Source organism: Lampetra fluviatilis, chromosome 12 (genome assembly GCF_964198595.1).
Source record: "Lampetra fluviatilis chromosome 12, kcLamFluv1.1, whole genome shotgun sequence".
Classification (NCBI taxonomy): domain Eukaryota; kingdom Metazoa; phylum Chordata; class Hyperoartia; order Petromyzontiformes; family Petromyzontidae; genus Lampetra; species Lampetra fluviatilis.
The window spans coordinates 15,289,724-15,305,549 of NC_136286.1; the positions used below are offsets into that span (position 1 = coordinate 15,289,724).

At 45.8% G+C, this 15,826-nt stretch overlaps 1 protein-coding gene across 1 annotated transcript; it reads left to right on the top strand.

Annotated features, from left to right (window-relative positions):
* Positions 1–1,653: 1,653 nt before the first annotated feature.
* On the top strand, positions 1,654–15,469 carry RNF4 (ring finger protein 4). Its single transcript, XM_078861770.1, has 8 exons — positions 1,654–1,846; positions 3,110–3,349; positions 6,331–6,454; positions 8,003–8,079; positions 8,771–8,783; positions 10,458–10,698; positions 12,141–12,246; positions 14,512–15,469. Exons 1-8 carry the CDS (start codon positions 1,811–1,813, stop codon positions 14,659–14,661), a joined length of 987 nt encoding a protein of 328 aa, XP_078717896.1. The 5' UTR covers positions 1,654–1,810; the 3' UTR covers positions 14,662–15,469.
* The last annotated feature ends 357 nt before the right edge of the window (positions 15,470–15,826 follow it).

The following is a 15,826-nucleotide window of genomic DNA, read 5'->3' on the forward strand; positions in this document are numbered from 1 at the left end:
TCGCGAGTGTGTGGTCGTTGTATGCATAAAGGCCGTGGTCTCTGTACGATTGTGCGGGTACGGAGGTGTGTGCGTTAACGCCCGGGGAGAGCACTTTTGTGTGTGTGGGCGTGCGTACGTTCGCTCCGTGTGGGTTGCAGGCGCGCGATTAGGACAGGGAGGTATCGTAGTAGGGAGGGGCAGAATACTACTCGATAATTAGCCATGCCGGCTACGCAGACCCGCGGGGGAGGGGAATCCTCGGGCGATGGTTCCCACGCCACGGGTGAGGAACCTAGCAGCGGGGGGGCGATTGATGATGCTAGCCCGGCCGTTAGCATTATCGAGGGAGGGATCTCGGGGGCTAGCGACCCCCACACTGTCTCTCCCACCACACAGAAACAGCCACATGAAACTCCGACCAAAACTATCACGTTACCATACATAGCAGGCGTGACCAAAAAGATCTCCAAAATTCTAAACAAACATAAGATCCAAGTCCGATTCAGCACAGTGCATAAAATCCGTGATCTGATTCCATCTGTGAAGGATGTCGTTCCTGACTTACAGTATCCTGGAGTCTACAAATTGAGTTGCATTTGTGGTGATTGCTACATTGGAGAAACGAAACGTCATGTTTCTGATCGTGTCCGCGAGCACAAGTCAGATCTGAAACACGGCAGAACTGATTCTTCGGCCGTTGCCGATCATTGCTACAACTCGGTGGGCTCTCATGAAATTGTCTTTTCCGAGACCAAGGTTCTCTGCAAACCTGGCTACCATCAAAGGTTTGTACACGAAGCCATACAAATATACAAACACAGACATAATTTCAACCGTGATGATGGGTACAAACTTAGTAATCATTGGAAAGATGTTATCAACCACGAAAAAAAGACTTAATTACACTTTTTTGGACCATCTTATCTGACAGGCACTATTTTACTTTACTTTACCGAGTGTTAACATCCCCAGTGTTTAACAGTACTCTCTTCATTGTTCAGCCAGCATTGGTATAAACATGGGCATTTTCGTTCTTTTCTATCATGTGTATCAGGCCTCCCCTCCCCCCTCTCTGTCCAATGCGTTGGCGTGTGCAGCAGTAGTCGCTTGCGCTCAACCGCGTCCATGCCGTCGTGCATCCTTTTGGCCCCGCCCCCCTCCCTCCCTCCCGATACGTTCCATTCATTGGCTACCACATTCTGATGAGCTCCCCCCCCCTCTCCTCCCCCCTCAACTTGCTTTTAAGGGATTACTTCTTGAATCATTGCCTCACTTGATGCAGCTAATCTGGCTGTGACGGTCCCACCTGATGACGGAGACTTGTGTTGCCTCCGAAACGTCGTGATCTTTATTTTATTTTTATTAATTTTGATGTTTTACCTACGTGACTTTACCGAAAAAACCTAAGAATGTGTCTAACACGCCCCCTCAGTGAGGACACGCCCCCCTCAGTGAGACCACGCCCCCTCCGTGTGTGTGTGGCTCTGACACGAGCCAGCGCCTCCCAGCCATTGACCACCGCACGCCGCTGCCGGCCACGCGGTGGGGAGACGCCGACACGCGCCGTGACGCGCAGCCTGGACACGCCTCGGTGATCTCTCCCCCCCCCCCTCGTGCTCTCCCCTCCCGTCGCCGTAGAGGCCGCTCTCTCTCTCGACGCTTCGCTCGCCCCTCCTCCTCTCGGACAGTCCTCGTCCTCCGCTACCAACGCCTGTCAACCATCGCCCCCCACCCCTCGCTTCCCGCCTTCTTAGTTTGAATCTCCCCTCCAATCGTTTTGAAGCTTCGCCTCACGGCCAATCACTGTGCAGGCCTCTCTGCCCGGACGATGTGCGGCCTCTGGCAGTCCACGCGCAAGGAGGAGGTAGGTGGTTGCTGTGATGCACATCTTGACACCGACGACGCCTTAAAACTGAAGCCCAAGCGTCACATCTTGACGCCGTCCCCCATTCACTCAGCCTCCCTCCCGAGCTCCCGAGCTCCGGCGGGAGGGTCATCGCAAAGCTTCGCAGTCGGGGCGACGGTGGCAATGCCCAATCCCAGTGGAATAACTCCAGGCGAATATTCAGAGTAAATACAATCATTAGATGAGGCACGGACTGATGTTGCTTTTACTGTCACCCACAATGAGATTATATCTCTGTGCAGCTGTGCATGCCTGGACGAGCTGGAATAGTTTATAATCTGATGTGTAGACCAGAGTAGTGAATACATGAGTGGGAACACAATCGCATGGATCTATATTTTTAAACAAGACGCATGTTTTGCATAAAATGGAGAACATCTTGCATTTTGTTTTATCATTCAGATATTATTTGCATTTTAGAAAACATAGATCGGAAGCATAAATATATAAACTGAGCTCAAAAGGTATAACACATTTGTGAAAACATGTAGACCATCTATGAATATTAAGTGGCTATCACTGCGTTACTTTGGTCCTTGTATCACCATTTTAACGAATAATCGTGCTCCTATAAGTGCATCAATTTAAATTAATACGTCGATTTTTGTTTACAGTATTTGCTAATTCAGTTAACCACATTGTTGGGTTAGACCACGTGGTAGTTTTATGCAAAACTTCCTGCCATTGACCCCTCCACCAACTGACATGTATTGACCAAATTGTGATCGATAACGCTCCTCACTCGTGGTGGCTGCAAGACTTTCATGACGCGTTCATCATGTTTGATTACTGAAGGTGTTTGTCACTCGATCATTGATGTACCAATGTTTACACAACTGGTCATCAGAAAACATTTGTTAAATGCAATTCTCGTCAGGCCCCGCAGTGTAAACTAGCGCTGTATCCACCCTCTCTGGTGTGCTGTGACGAAGGGTCATTACCCGAAACGTGGCCGACTACGGGTAGAACACTAAACGTGTTGTTGTTGTTAGAAGGCGCAGCGTGGCTAGCGCTGCGGTATGAAGCGCGGTGACGTCCATGGGGGCGTGACGTCAGCGCCGCCCCGTGACGTCACGTCCATGACGGAAGGCGGCGCTGACGTCACCACCGCCCGGGCCCCCCTCTGCTGCTGCCCGCTCGGTGCACGGCGAGCGCCTCGTCTCATCTCCTCGCCTCTCTCACCACCACCGCCATCATCTCCCTCCTCCTCCCCCACCCCAGCCACTCTCGGCGTTGTCGCTCCTCCGCGTTCCCGCGCCGCTCTTTCCCGCCGCTGATGTCGGCGTCATGAGCTCGGAGTGCGGCCCGGGACCCGCGGAAGAGGCGGCGGCGGCGGCGTCGCAGCAGCAGCAGCAGCGGCCCCAGGAGCAGCGGCCCCAGGAGCAGGCGAGGGCGCGGGGCCCGAAGCGGGCATCGCGGCGGGCACGGCGCCACGGAGACGAGCCTTATCACCCGCGCGGGGTAGGGACCGAGTCTCACGGGGCAGGGCCCCAGACCCACGGGGTAGGGCCCCAGTCCCACAGGCCGGAGGCGCGGTATCACGGGGGGCAGGAACGCGGTGACACGGGGGGGGGGGGCGACATCGCTAGGACAGCGCCGTGCCAACAAGGGCAGAATAAGCGGTACAACACCATCACCACCACCCACGATGGGGGAGACGCCGGGACTTCTTGAGAGAGGGAACTGGGCATGGCATTTGAATCTCCTGCAGGCTGCACCACCGCCACGCACCCGCGACTCGTCGTGTAACTAACAACGCCCGGCTGTGTACGGGGGGGGGGGGGGCCGTGCTGCTCGGGACGATGGAAGTTGGGGGGCTCTCGGATGCTTTGTTCGCAGTCGCGGCAGGTCACGTTGCGTGGCTGCTTCGCGGCCATAGCGGTGACGTGACCGCACGACGAAGCCCCGAACATTCGCGTTGTTGTTGTTTCACTCTCCATGGCTCTTTGTCTGAGCTGCGTTGTAAACACACACACACACGCGCACGGCGAAAAGTGGATCTTGAAACTCGTTGATGGGGAGCCTCGATCCGGGGGGCGAGAGATGCGAGACGGGTGGCAGTGTCTGGGCAGAGAGGTTCGGGACGGCGGCGTCTTAAGACAAACCAACCCTAACGTTCGCCGCTTATCGGCGTTGTAGCTTTAAGATGAAGTACTTGGGGGACATCGTTGATGCATTAGAGTACCGTCTAAGTTGAGGTTTGAATCTGACGAGAGTGGATGTGCGCTGGGTGAAGTAAGGTCGTACAGCGCCCTACCGCAGTCTACAGCTGGAGTTACGCGTCCCGTACGCAGCGTCGCAACTGCTGCAACTTAAACGCATTACAGTATTTAAATGTTGTGCCGCATCCACCACGTTACACGCTGCCGCCGCTGTTGTTTCGCAACACGGGGACATGCGACCGAGTCACTTGCAGCAGTCGGTCAACGTCTCTGGGCAGAACCACGCAGGCAGAGGCTGGGAGTCTGCTCGGCTCCGTCGCCTCCCTCGGGGTTCGCAGACAAAGCCTGGCCCAAGAGAGGAAGGAGGGGGGGAAGAGAGAGCCCTGCGTAGCCATTGTGGTGCACGACGAGACATTCTAGGTATCAATATAATTAACGTGCAAGGGCAGTAATGAGGCTGGTTGTTAATTACTTACCGGCGGAACGTCGAACTCGAATTGTAGATGTTGTGGGTCTACTCTCCAACATCAGCCGGTGTGCTGAACTAGTCACGAATTAGCATGTGTTGTTGGGTGTGTCGGGTGGTGGCGGGTTTAACGACACATGTATACTTACGCGATCTAACCCAAAATAACCTCCGAGGGATAAATTAGTCAGCTCAGTGCTCTTAAAAAAACAACACTCGTGAACAATTGTAGCCTTTAAAGAAGATAAACATAATCGGCGACATTTCAGGCAAGTGGCCTTTCTTCAGAGCGCTTACATTTGTAAAACAAAACCCAGCCACATCGGATGAGCATGGCATGTTTGGTTTCGTACGGTGCGAAAGAAGTGATACTTAAATGACCAGGTGAACCCCATGCTGCCATATGAGAGTGCCTACTGCTTAGCGATGATCGACTTCAGCATAGGTATGGACAGACTTGTGAGTTGTAGAGCCATGGACAGCCACCGTTAGTGCTGCGTCGTTTGGACAACAACATCCACTTAAACTCTCCGGTTTGTAGTCGGGCTGAACGATGAATCGATTTCAAATCGAAATCGCAATTTGAAACAATTCGATTAGCAAATCGCAAAGGCTGCGATTAGAAAAGTCCTTTTACTTATTGGAATTGTTTCATTTTTTCTAATAACTTTATTTAACTTAACAATTGTTCTATGTTTGATTGTTTTATTTCAATTAAAACATTTTAATAAATACATGTTGGAAGAAATTCATATCTTATAAGTTCTCATCCTTGCATTAAAATATATAGAGCAGTTCATATTTTGATGGTATCATGTGGTAATGCTCATCACACGTTTTAAATCTATTACACAGTGAATGTTGAACTGAAGCTTGACTTTAAAAAAAATAATTGCAAATCAAATCGCAATATCTGTTAGAAAAAGCGCAATTAGATAAATTCCCCAATTCGTTCAGCCCTAGTTTATAGGCAACTGCCTGCCTATAAATTGTTGGCAGCCATAAGTGGTGTAAATGCCACATTGCTACTGTAAGGGCCAGTCTTTTTGTAAGACAACCCATGTTGATATTTAGCATAATGTATAAAAGGGAATGGTACAATGACCGTTGCCTATTCCTGTGCCATATGTACATGCTTTCAGTTAAGGTGTAATTTCTATAACACTGTCGGTATAACAATATACAATACTCTATACATTATATACATAATATAATTTTGTTACAGTATATCACAGTGCTGCTGTTTCAAAACGTGCGTGGCTCTGTTCCCAGCTGTGAAAAGCTTTTGAAAATATTGGCTGACCGTGCACGATTGCGTTTGGATTCGTGCAGTCCTCTTTGGTTCTTATGCATCTCGCGTGCGTTAATGTTTTTGTTTGCAGTGTTTGTCTACACCATTTCTCGCATTTTCTTACAGTGGAGAGTTCCTCTTATCAGTGACTCTTATTATCCGCAGCCAGAATATATCAGCATATATGCCGATTATCTATTGGATAGAAAGCTTTTGTAATCTACGGCTCTTTCACAGGTAACAGAAATCGCCCAGAAGTGGTGGCACACGAATGCGTGTGTTTTTGTGTCACCCAAACAAATGCCGTAGTTATTTTCAGAATGTCCATATTTATTCACAGTCGTCTTCCCCTGTGGAGTGATGATAGTGATTGATAAGATAATTATGGTGGCATTAATGATGGTGTTGGTGATGTGGTTGATGATTTGATAATAATAACTATGATTTATAGTGCACACAACAGGAGTTGTGCAGCAAATTGCTAATGCAATGCCGATTGTTGATGTTCTTATTGTCCCTTCAGACACGCAAAAGGAAGTTACATCACAGCGGTCTGTCAGGATCGACGCGACATATGTGGGACAACCCCGCAGATATGGAAACTCGCGGCCCTATCCTGCTGCCAGATTCAGAAGTGGAACATGTAGGTTAGTATTTTTGTTTGTAAAAAGATTGTATTACAGCAATAGCCAAGTAGCCGTGTCCCGCAACCAAGCAATATTCTTTAGTTGGTGGCGAGGGCTCTTGTTTATGTTCACAGATGTTGTGTGCCACAGCAGTGACTAAACTGGAGGCTAACAAAGTTGTGGTAGAAGTGGCCGTGGCTCGGAGACCAGTGCACTGGGAATGCAACTTTGAAATCCTGGGTTTGAATCGATCGGTGCAGCTGCCCACGAATAATCCAGGCCCGTTTAGCATCGCAAGTTGACTGCAGACGAGTTGGGGTTTGTGTGTAATTTGATCAAAATATCTGAGAGATTAACATTAATTTGACTCAGTGCAACAAATAACCTCCCTCCATAAAGTCTCGCCCTCTTTCCTAAGATGTCATGACATACATAACCTCCTTTAGATAGCGTTTATGCATGTGGTTATGTTAAGTCATTTTAGACCTTGAAAATTGTATTTCAGCTAATGTTATTGATACCATGTAAACCCATCAGTTGATGTGCAACTCACACTATCGCACCATCTGACTTAGAGCCTTCCCTGTCTCTCTGCTACTGCACTAAGCTGCTGCACCATGGCTGTGGCGAACCAGCCCGGCGTGTCTCAGGAAGCCCCAGGTTTTTGCACCATAGTAGCTGAGCAGCGCCACTGACAGCACACACAATGAACGAGTCGAGCCTCGTTACAATTCGAGTTCGACGTTTCGCTGATTGAAGTCACACGTAATGGGCACCTCATTAGCCCGGGCTTTGTCTCTGCTTGGCCTTGTGTCAGATTTGGATTGTTTGCGAGCCCAGCGTATCACGGATTGGTTACGGCTCGTCACGGCAAATAGCAAGTGGAAAACCACCCACACTGTGAGAGCCCCAGACTGGCTCAGATGTGCCAGAGGAAAAGCAGTAGACTTTGTCACCAACCTTCTGGGTGCCATTCGAATGCCTGCATCACAAACCTGGCTTTTCATAGCCTTAACCAACTTCAACAATATCTGAATCGTGGGGAAAACCGTTCAGACATGAAAGTGCATGCAGGCTGAAAACAAGTTATACGAGTAATATGCACATACGTCACTTGACATGCAGGGCATGATGAGAGCGAGTTAATGTTCATGATGGTGCTTTTTGCTGTTTGGAAATCACCTATTGCTTGTATTATTACTCGTTTTCCATTCTGTTCAGACACTCCACCCTTCTCAAGTGTTTCTTCATTATTATATCTACAGTGCATTCTTTTTATGTTCTGCTAAAAATAGCCAAGGTTATTGTATCCTGTGAAAATCTTAGCAGTCTCTAAATGCACCTGTAGTTCAAAATCCAGAAGCTTCATTTGAGGTTATTTTGATAAGGTCAAGTTCGCTGAACCCATACCGTTACAAAACATGTCTCCTACCTCAAACTGCCGCCTCTTGATAACAGTGCTATACGTTTACGCCTCCAACGGGGCTTGATCTAGTCCAACAAAAATACTGCATGCAACGCATCTGTTCACTTGCGATTTCATAACATACGCACATTTATGTTTGACAGACGTTGTTGACCTCACAAGTGAAACAATGCTTATGGAAGCTGATGTTGTGGATCTTACAAGTTTAGACACCACCGAGGTGAGTGCTTCTCACCATTCCTGGTAGATTCACTGCGTTCTCTGGTGTGCCTTTGTGTTGCTAAACTATCAATGGTTGCATCCTATCTACATGTGAATGGTTTTAATAAAGTACAATCAAATGGTGAATTTGACGATAAGTGAATACGAAATAATTGGCTCTGATTGCAGTGAACGTTACACTGGAACATCTATCTCTGTGGCTGTCTTCACGGTCATGGAAGCATCTTCTATGTGGGACTGGCCAGACCACAACATGCATGTCCTCAAACGCGAGGCGTGTGCTATGAATTGAAAGGCAGAGCATTTTAAAGGAGTGCCAATGGTGTGAATAAAGGGGCCAGTTGAAGTGACTTCAGAAGGAGTTCCGTGACATCCTATTCTGGGGTCATTCTCTAACACAAGGTGGTACACTGCTTGCTTTCGAAGTTCCACTTGGAAATGTCCTCATCTCTGGAATATAGCACGTTTAGAGCGAAAGGAACATAGCAACAGATGTGTTGAATCGTTCTGATATTGTTGACAGTCCTTTTGATATCAGTGTTGTAAAAATCTTGTCAGGTAAGCTCAGTCCCATTTTGTTGGTATTTTAACGTAAGCTTGTTTATATAGTTTTATGACAATTAATTCAATTGTTTTGTTGTAATTGTCATGCTTTTGTCCTTTACATGTTCTCAACTGTTTTACGAAAGATCATAGAAATCGGTAAGTGATACAACTATTGCTCTTGCACCTTCTTGGCATTATCCACGGTTGTGGATATGTGATGAATGACAAGACTTTGTCGCTGTTGATTAGAGCATTCCCAACAGGAGATCGCGATGGTGGTATCGCTTTAAATAGCAGTCATTTGATCATTTGCATTTATGATCGCCTATGCAAGCAGTCGGGGTGAAACGGTGATGCCAGTGGTGAGCAGAGCGCACTGCACCGAGTTCAGTTTCCGGCCACAGCCAACATCAGTGGCGAGTGATAACTGAACCGCTCCTAGGTCCTGCTACCCACTTGCACTTCACGTGCCCGTACTGACCAGCTTAGCCAAGTATGGTCAAGCAAGCACCTGTGACTGACAGGGTAGGGGAAGGCCTTCATCCAGCAGTGGATTGGCAGTGCTGTAAATGGTTATTGTTTAATGTAAGCACTCTTAACCATCCACATTCCAGGGTGTGTTGGAGGACTGGAAGTCCACTGATAATCAATCCATGAAACCTGCAAAGGACATTTATGGATAAGACCATCCAGGCAGGGGAATTCCCCTTATTTGTAGATCTCATTATTTTTCAAAGTAATGATGGAAAACATGTTCACTTTAAGAATACAATTTGAGGAACTAAAAAATGGCAGTGGCTGTATAAAAACAAGGCCGGCAACATCATCTCACCACCATTCTCGTTGGCATGTCCTTACAAGAGAGCCAGCGCAAGAAACGCTGGACTTACGGTTCAGTGTTTGTGGTATCCATGTTATGCAGTACAACCGGAGTGCTCTGAGATATTCGATGAAGTACAGGCCTCAGTCACGCATCGCACATTGGAGAAGCACGCCACGCTCATCCTTGACAATGCCTTTTGGCAGAAAAATATATAAATACATGATTTTTTTTTTATCCAGGAAAGCTACACTTTATGATAATTCTGCATTGGGTCTCTTTTAAGACAGTTTCAGACAATTTTTTAGTGTTTATACGTGGGAGGAAACCGGAGCATACGGAGAAAACCCACGCCTGCGATGGTGCAACACTCTTATCCTCGTGCAGATGAAAATGTATGGAGATGAGTTTACTTGCTCTCCTGCCTTCTGTCAGAGCAGAGTGTGGTCGCCCATCGGCCATGGAAACCGAGTTTCACAATCATTTGTGCGGTCAACCAATCCTCGTCTTCACAGTACTGAATTAGAGGCATGCAGCATAGCCTCCACCGGCTTGCCATTTATTTTATATATATTTATATAATTTTCCCAGTGTCTCACCCCGTGTTTCATTTACCGCGTGACACATTCACTCAGTGTCTCGCGAGTGGTTGTGGGAGTAGTTGAGGCTTGCCTCGGTATGTTTTGTATCGACTAAATCTGCATTTATAAGTACTTTCTTGCATTACTATCCCAATAGACAGCGTGTTAGTTTCTCTGGCAACTCGTGGGAATTGGAAGAATTGTATTTACCGCTGCGTAATAGACTCCCAATGGTCGTGCAGCACACGACTGCGTTTTAACAAATATACATGGCAGCCTGTGTACCCTACAGATACATGCGGGTGTGACATTCATATTCGCTCATCTGTAAGTGTTTTGAAGGACCCACATTTAAAAATGTTTGCTTTTGTTCGCATTAATTGCACTCCCCGATTGTTTTTGTTAAGCTCAACTTGTCTGTCCTAACAGAGTCTGATCATTCCATGATTGAAGTACAAAGACAACACAGTGAGGAGCTGGAAGAGCATGATGATAGATTGGAGGTTTTGGAAAGGGAGTTTCCAGAGGTTCGGTTTTTGCGGGAGGATAATTCGTCTGAAGAGGTGACGATAGGGGAAGAGCCGGGGCAACTGGTCCAGCCAATGCTGATCATCAGTGACGAGGATGATGGAGATGTCCAACTTCTCTCACCGGCCGGGCCCAGCACAAGGTATAATTACTTACTGGGAGATTAATATTAACTTTTTATTTGGAAGAAATCTTTTAAATGTTTTGTGAAGGTTACTGAAACTTTTCTTCCATTGTGGGGAAATCCCTGCCATCTGCAGTGCGGTGTAAGGCATTGTTGCTGCATTGGCATTGTTGCTGCATTGGCATTGTTGCTGCATTGGCATTGTTGCTGCATTGGCATTGTTGCTGCATTGGCATTGCTGCTGCATTGGCATTGTTGCTGCATTGGCATTGTTGCTGCATTGGCACTCGTGCACCGCCTATGCTCCTGGTGCTGTTGTGATACACCTGGGCTACGCCCATCCCCAAGCCCTTACAAACAGTTTGCCTTTAGAGACCGACTCCTTTGCCTGATGACGACCGCTTTTGTTGCGATCGAAACGTCGTTATTTATTTTATTTCTAACTACGTGACTTTACCGAAAGAACCAAAGAGTATGGATTCCTACAGTCACGAAAGCTTCAAATCAAGATCTAATTGACAAATTGATATTTTGCCATGACATCCTGTAAAGTGACAATACTAGACCACACACGAGCCTGAGAGCATCAGAAGCAATGGAGTTGCATAGTTTGAGAAGTCTTCGAATGCCAAATCCACTGGACAGCCCAGATCTGACACCTTCAAATCTTCAATAACTTGACCTTTTGAAGTAGATTACGTCACGCGCAATGAGATTAATTTGTGTGGTGACGTAATCTTGATGATTAATAATATATACATTTTAAACATGAATCCGCTTGGGACTTGTTGCCCTCTACCGTGAGGTCTGCCTCACCTGGTTTTACTGCCCTGTTTGCCGCTTCTCCTGAGCGGGTGACGTTATGAGTCTCTGAAATCACGCAATGATTCAGAGGCCCATGCAATTAATGAGAAGCTGTATTGCAGAATGTTCTCGGAGCCTTCGCAAAGAACTGCCCAAGTCTTGCAGGATACATTTTTTACGACAACACACCAATAATAACCCTATATTGGCATACTATCATCTTTACGATAGTTGTTGTGGGCCCCACTTATTATACAGATAGCTAATGCAGCAACGCTTTGAATAGTTACAGAAAGTAAGCAAAAGGCCCAAGGCATATTGTGTTCACATGTTATACAAAATGAGACTTTATCATGTCATGCATTCCTTGCAAATAACATCATTGATATTTAAAATGGGAGTGTTAGTAAAGATGGGAGATGAGGCGTTATCATGTAATGGTTGATGAGGAATTCCTCGTCGCTTCTGCCCAGGCAACCTCCCGCGGGTTTCCCAAATGTGTTTGCAGTGGGAACCTGTCCACTCAACAGATTGGCCATTTACTGTAACTGTGCTGTTGATTTTTTTTTCACGAAAACAACGGGGAGCCTTCATTCATGTGAAATGACCAGTGCTGAAAAGACCTTCAACATTCATCAGAATTGACGTGTCCACAGGTCCAGCACAACAGCCCAGGCGGCTGGGGCTCAGCGTGCAGAGAAACCCGCGAGTGAACCCGAGACCACCATTTCCTGTCCGCTGTGTCTGGATGAGCTGAATCAGGTTGGTGGCGCCGCTACGACGTGAATCTCCACTACGTGGGCCGGTCCGCCTCGTGTGCACGCGCTTCACACTTGATTCTGGATTAACATTTTAAGTCGAGACACATTTTTTATATTTGTTCTCTGCAACGGTAGATCCAATCGTATATATATATCCTGACAATACACTCTCAATTGTAGATACTCAAGTGAACACTAAACCAGTAAATGTATCACAGTGTCTGGTGATACTGAATTGGCAGTTCTACACAAGTGCAAATAACAAACTAAAAACCTCAAAAACATTCGTCAATAACACGTCCTTAAAATTAACAACGTATACACAATTGGTGACATCTCCGGAAATGGCCCTCCTTCAGAATCCATAGAGAGGCCAGCAAGGCCGTGGCTGACCGACTCGGCCCCTCGCCTCCTCTCCGTGCTGTGAAGGAGGAGGCCCAGTGCCTCAAGTGCCCTCTGCTATGTACATTTTCTTTTCAAGGCCACAGTGTCTTTGACGAATGAGAGGTTTTTTTTCTAAATGTAGCATTTTTATCCCATTTGAAAGGTTTTCTTACAGTTATTGTGGGCAGTATCCTTATCCACATTCTGATTTAACACCCAAAATGATTATCTTAAGAACAAAAGTTGGTAACATTGTGGCATATATGAAGAACCCCAAGGAATTATGCGAGACAGAGAGGAGGGTGACTGTTGTGATATCACGCTCAGGTCATCGCACCGGCGTTTTGTGGCACGTGCCTGTGTGACGTCTTTACACAAACACCGTCTCAGCATTCAGCTTTGCTCTACCACGCCCCATGGTTTGTCAGCAAAGACAAAGTGCCAGAATCCTCATTGCACACACGAACTACGTTGGTAGCAGTGCTCTCCACATCAAGACGAAAAGTGGGCACATTTGTCAGATGGGTGGCTTGATAAGTTGTGTTGGACATGAAGTGGGTCTCCCAACAGCTGTAGGCACTATGAGGCTTGTTGCAGTCCTGTTTGGTTGTGTAAACTTCCTTCACCTCCACCACCCGAATCGCCTCCGATCAGCATGGTTGGCTGCGTACGGTGCGAAAGAAGTTCAACATGCATACAGTTGACAATATTCAGTTTGTGTATAAGATCCTCCGTGTTAGTTTGCTTGAGTATTTTGAGTTAATTTGTTTTAAATGTGAAAAATAGTTTACACACGAAGAATTGCACAACCCATTGCTTTGATTTCGCTTCATCATTAGGTTCTGTATTTTTCAGTTGAAATTATCCCACAATGTTCTTTTTGTTACAATTAAAACAATGTTATTTTCTAATTCATATTTTAGCTGCAGTTGTTTAGCATCTCATCTTTTATTTCTCAGAATTTAGGTTCTATGTGCGAATTTTGTAACTTTCATTTTGCATTACAAGTTTCTGAATCGGACAGAGTGAAAATGTAACCCAATTGGGAGAGGTGATGATGGGACGTGTAATGACGAAGATAGGAGCAGGTTTGAGCACAGTAGAGACACAAAACTAATATAGAACTGGAGTTGGGATAGAACCAGAAGAAAGGCAACAGGAGAACTCGGGTAAGACAGAGTTTGACATTTACAGGGTCAGAATGGACGTGGAGCAAAGGCAAAACAAATGTGAAAAGATTTGAGAAGGTTTTGAGTTCATATTTTGGTCAAGGTCGTCTCGGCTCATCCCTCTGCAGTTGATAAAGCGAGTAATACTTTGTGGAAAGTTTAACAGTTAGAATTCTCTGAGATGCCATGGGAATGTGGAATTTCCACCGATGGTTCAGGACTGTTGCCCTTATTGTGCATCTCAGGAGTTGTAATAGTTTAATACACATGAATGCATAATCTTAGTTTTGCACTTCAATGAAATCATACACAATATTAAATAGTGAATTGCTAGAATGTTGGTGTTTGATGTCTTTAACGTTGTTTGTACTCTGTACAAATATGACAATAACATAAATGTGGACTGCATAGTCTTGAACCGTGAGATGGGCAGTGTTGGTGCTTGCTGTCGCGCCCAGCATGACAGGAATGCACAAATACTGTATCAGCGGTGTCTTATCACTTGTGACATGATAAAACTCGCCTTCAATTTCAGTGGGCAGAGAGGAATCACAATAAATGTATTCATTGCCTGTGTTAAACTAGCACTTTTTAAAATATATTGATTGCACATTTATAGATTGTAAGTGTGCATAATTAAGAGAAACTTGGACTTTTAGTGGTTGAAATTCCAAAAGCAAGTCTTTCTCAATTGCTGTTTTGTCTTTATACAGGTGCACATGAGTGGTCGACTGATGTGTTCCACGGTTTGTGGCCACGTCTTCTGCAGCGTTTGCATCCGAGATGCAATAAAAACCATGGCCAAGTGTCCTTTTTGTCGAAAAAAATTGACTCTCAAGCAATACCACCCAATCTACATCTGAAAATGTTTACTCGCGCACATCGCGGGAACTACCAATTGTGCGCAGATACCGGTCACCCCAAACATGCGCATTTGAAGGGCATTTCTACCCGGTGTTTGTGCGTGTGCGTGCATTAAGTGCACGACTCCTCACCGCGCGCTTAAGCAATACCAACCAGTCAGAGACAACTGCAACCAATGGACGTCGAACGGGAGTCAACAGCCGGTGTATATACAATGAACAGTAATACATGATGTTCATGCAATGGACATGACCCACCCTCAGACAATGCCCCCACCACCTAAAAACCTCTTTTACCATCCTGATAGACTTGACACTTGGCTTCCAGGCTCCAACCCCTTCACAAACGCATCGAATGTGACTTTTCTATACAGTACATGTCTTTTGTTTAGATATAGTTTATTGCATTAAAATATAACAGATGGAAAAATACATTTGGGATTAGGTAATTGACGTCATTTTGTAATCATTTATTTGCTTTATACCTGTTCACGTTTTGCAAGAGTTGCACATAAAAGATGGTTGTGTACTGAGTACATGGATTTGAGCAGGGATACTTATTGGCTTGACATCGATTACTGATGAGTGTTTTGCTTTGGATGCCGTTATTCATTGTATCTTTATGTTCTGAAAATGCACAGTCCATGTATATTATTAAGTGAACAAGAAGTTACACAAACAATGCGTTTGCCAGATTATTGGCCTGGAAGCATGGATGGTTGTTAGCTTTCAACTTTATGATTATCTTTGTGTACAATTTTGAAATGTTCTTAATGTCTTGTGGTAATAAAGAGCTTTGAGAACTGTTCTTTTCATTTCAACACAGTCCCTAGTTTTGTTCTAATTAAATAAAGACATTAACCATTATGCAAGAAGCTTGTAATTACATGGTTACATCAGGAACACAAATGAAAATAATCACCGTGATGCTTGGCATTACATTGCATTTAAGAAATGGGATACACGTGGAAAATAGAAGTGATATAGCACAATCACATCATAATTAAAAGGAACAAGGCCCATTTAAGACGGTGGTTTCCAAAATCAAATTGCATACAGATCAGAAAGAAACTTTCAAGGACAACAGCTCTTCTGTAGAGAAACATAACATTCGCCTATCGCGATTTGTTCCACATCTTCCGCATGACAGTGCGTGCTCTGCTGC

Excerpts from the sequence above, each read along its gene's own strand:
- RNF4 (XM_078861770.1), top strand. The coding sequence starts at position 1,811 with ATGTGCGGCCTCTGGCAGTCCACGCGCAAGGAGGAG. Across the intron at positions 1,847-3,109 it reads AGTCCACGCGCAAGGAGGAG|CCACTCTCGGCGTTGTCGCT; the intron begins GTAGGTGGTTGC and ends CCCCCACCCCAG. Across the intron at positions 12,247-14,511 it reads GTCTGGATGAGCTGAATCAG|GTGCACATGAGTGGTCGACT; the intron begins GTTGGTGGCGCC and ends GTCTTTATACAG.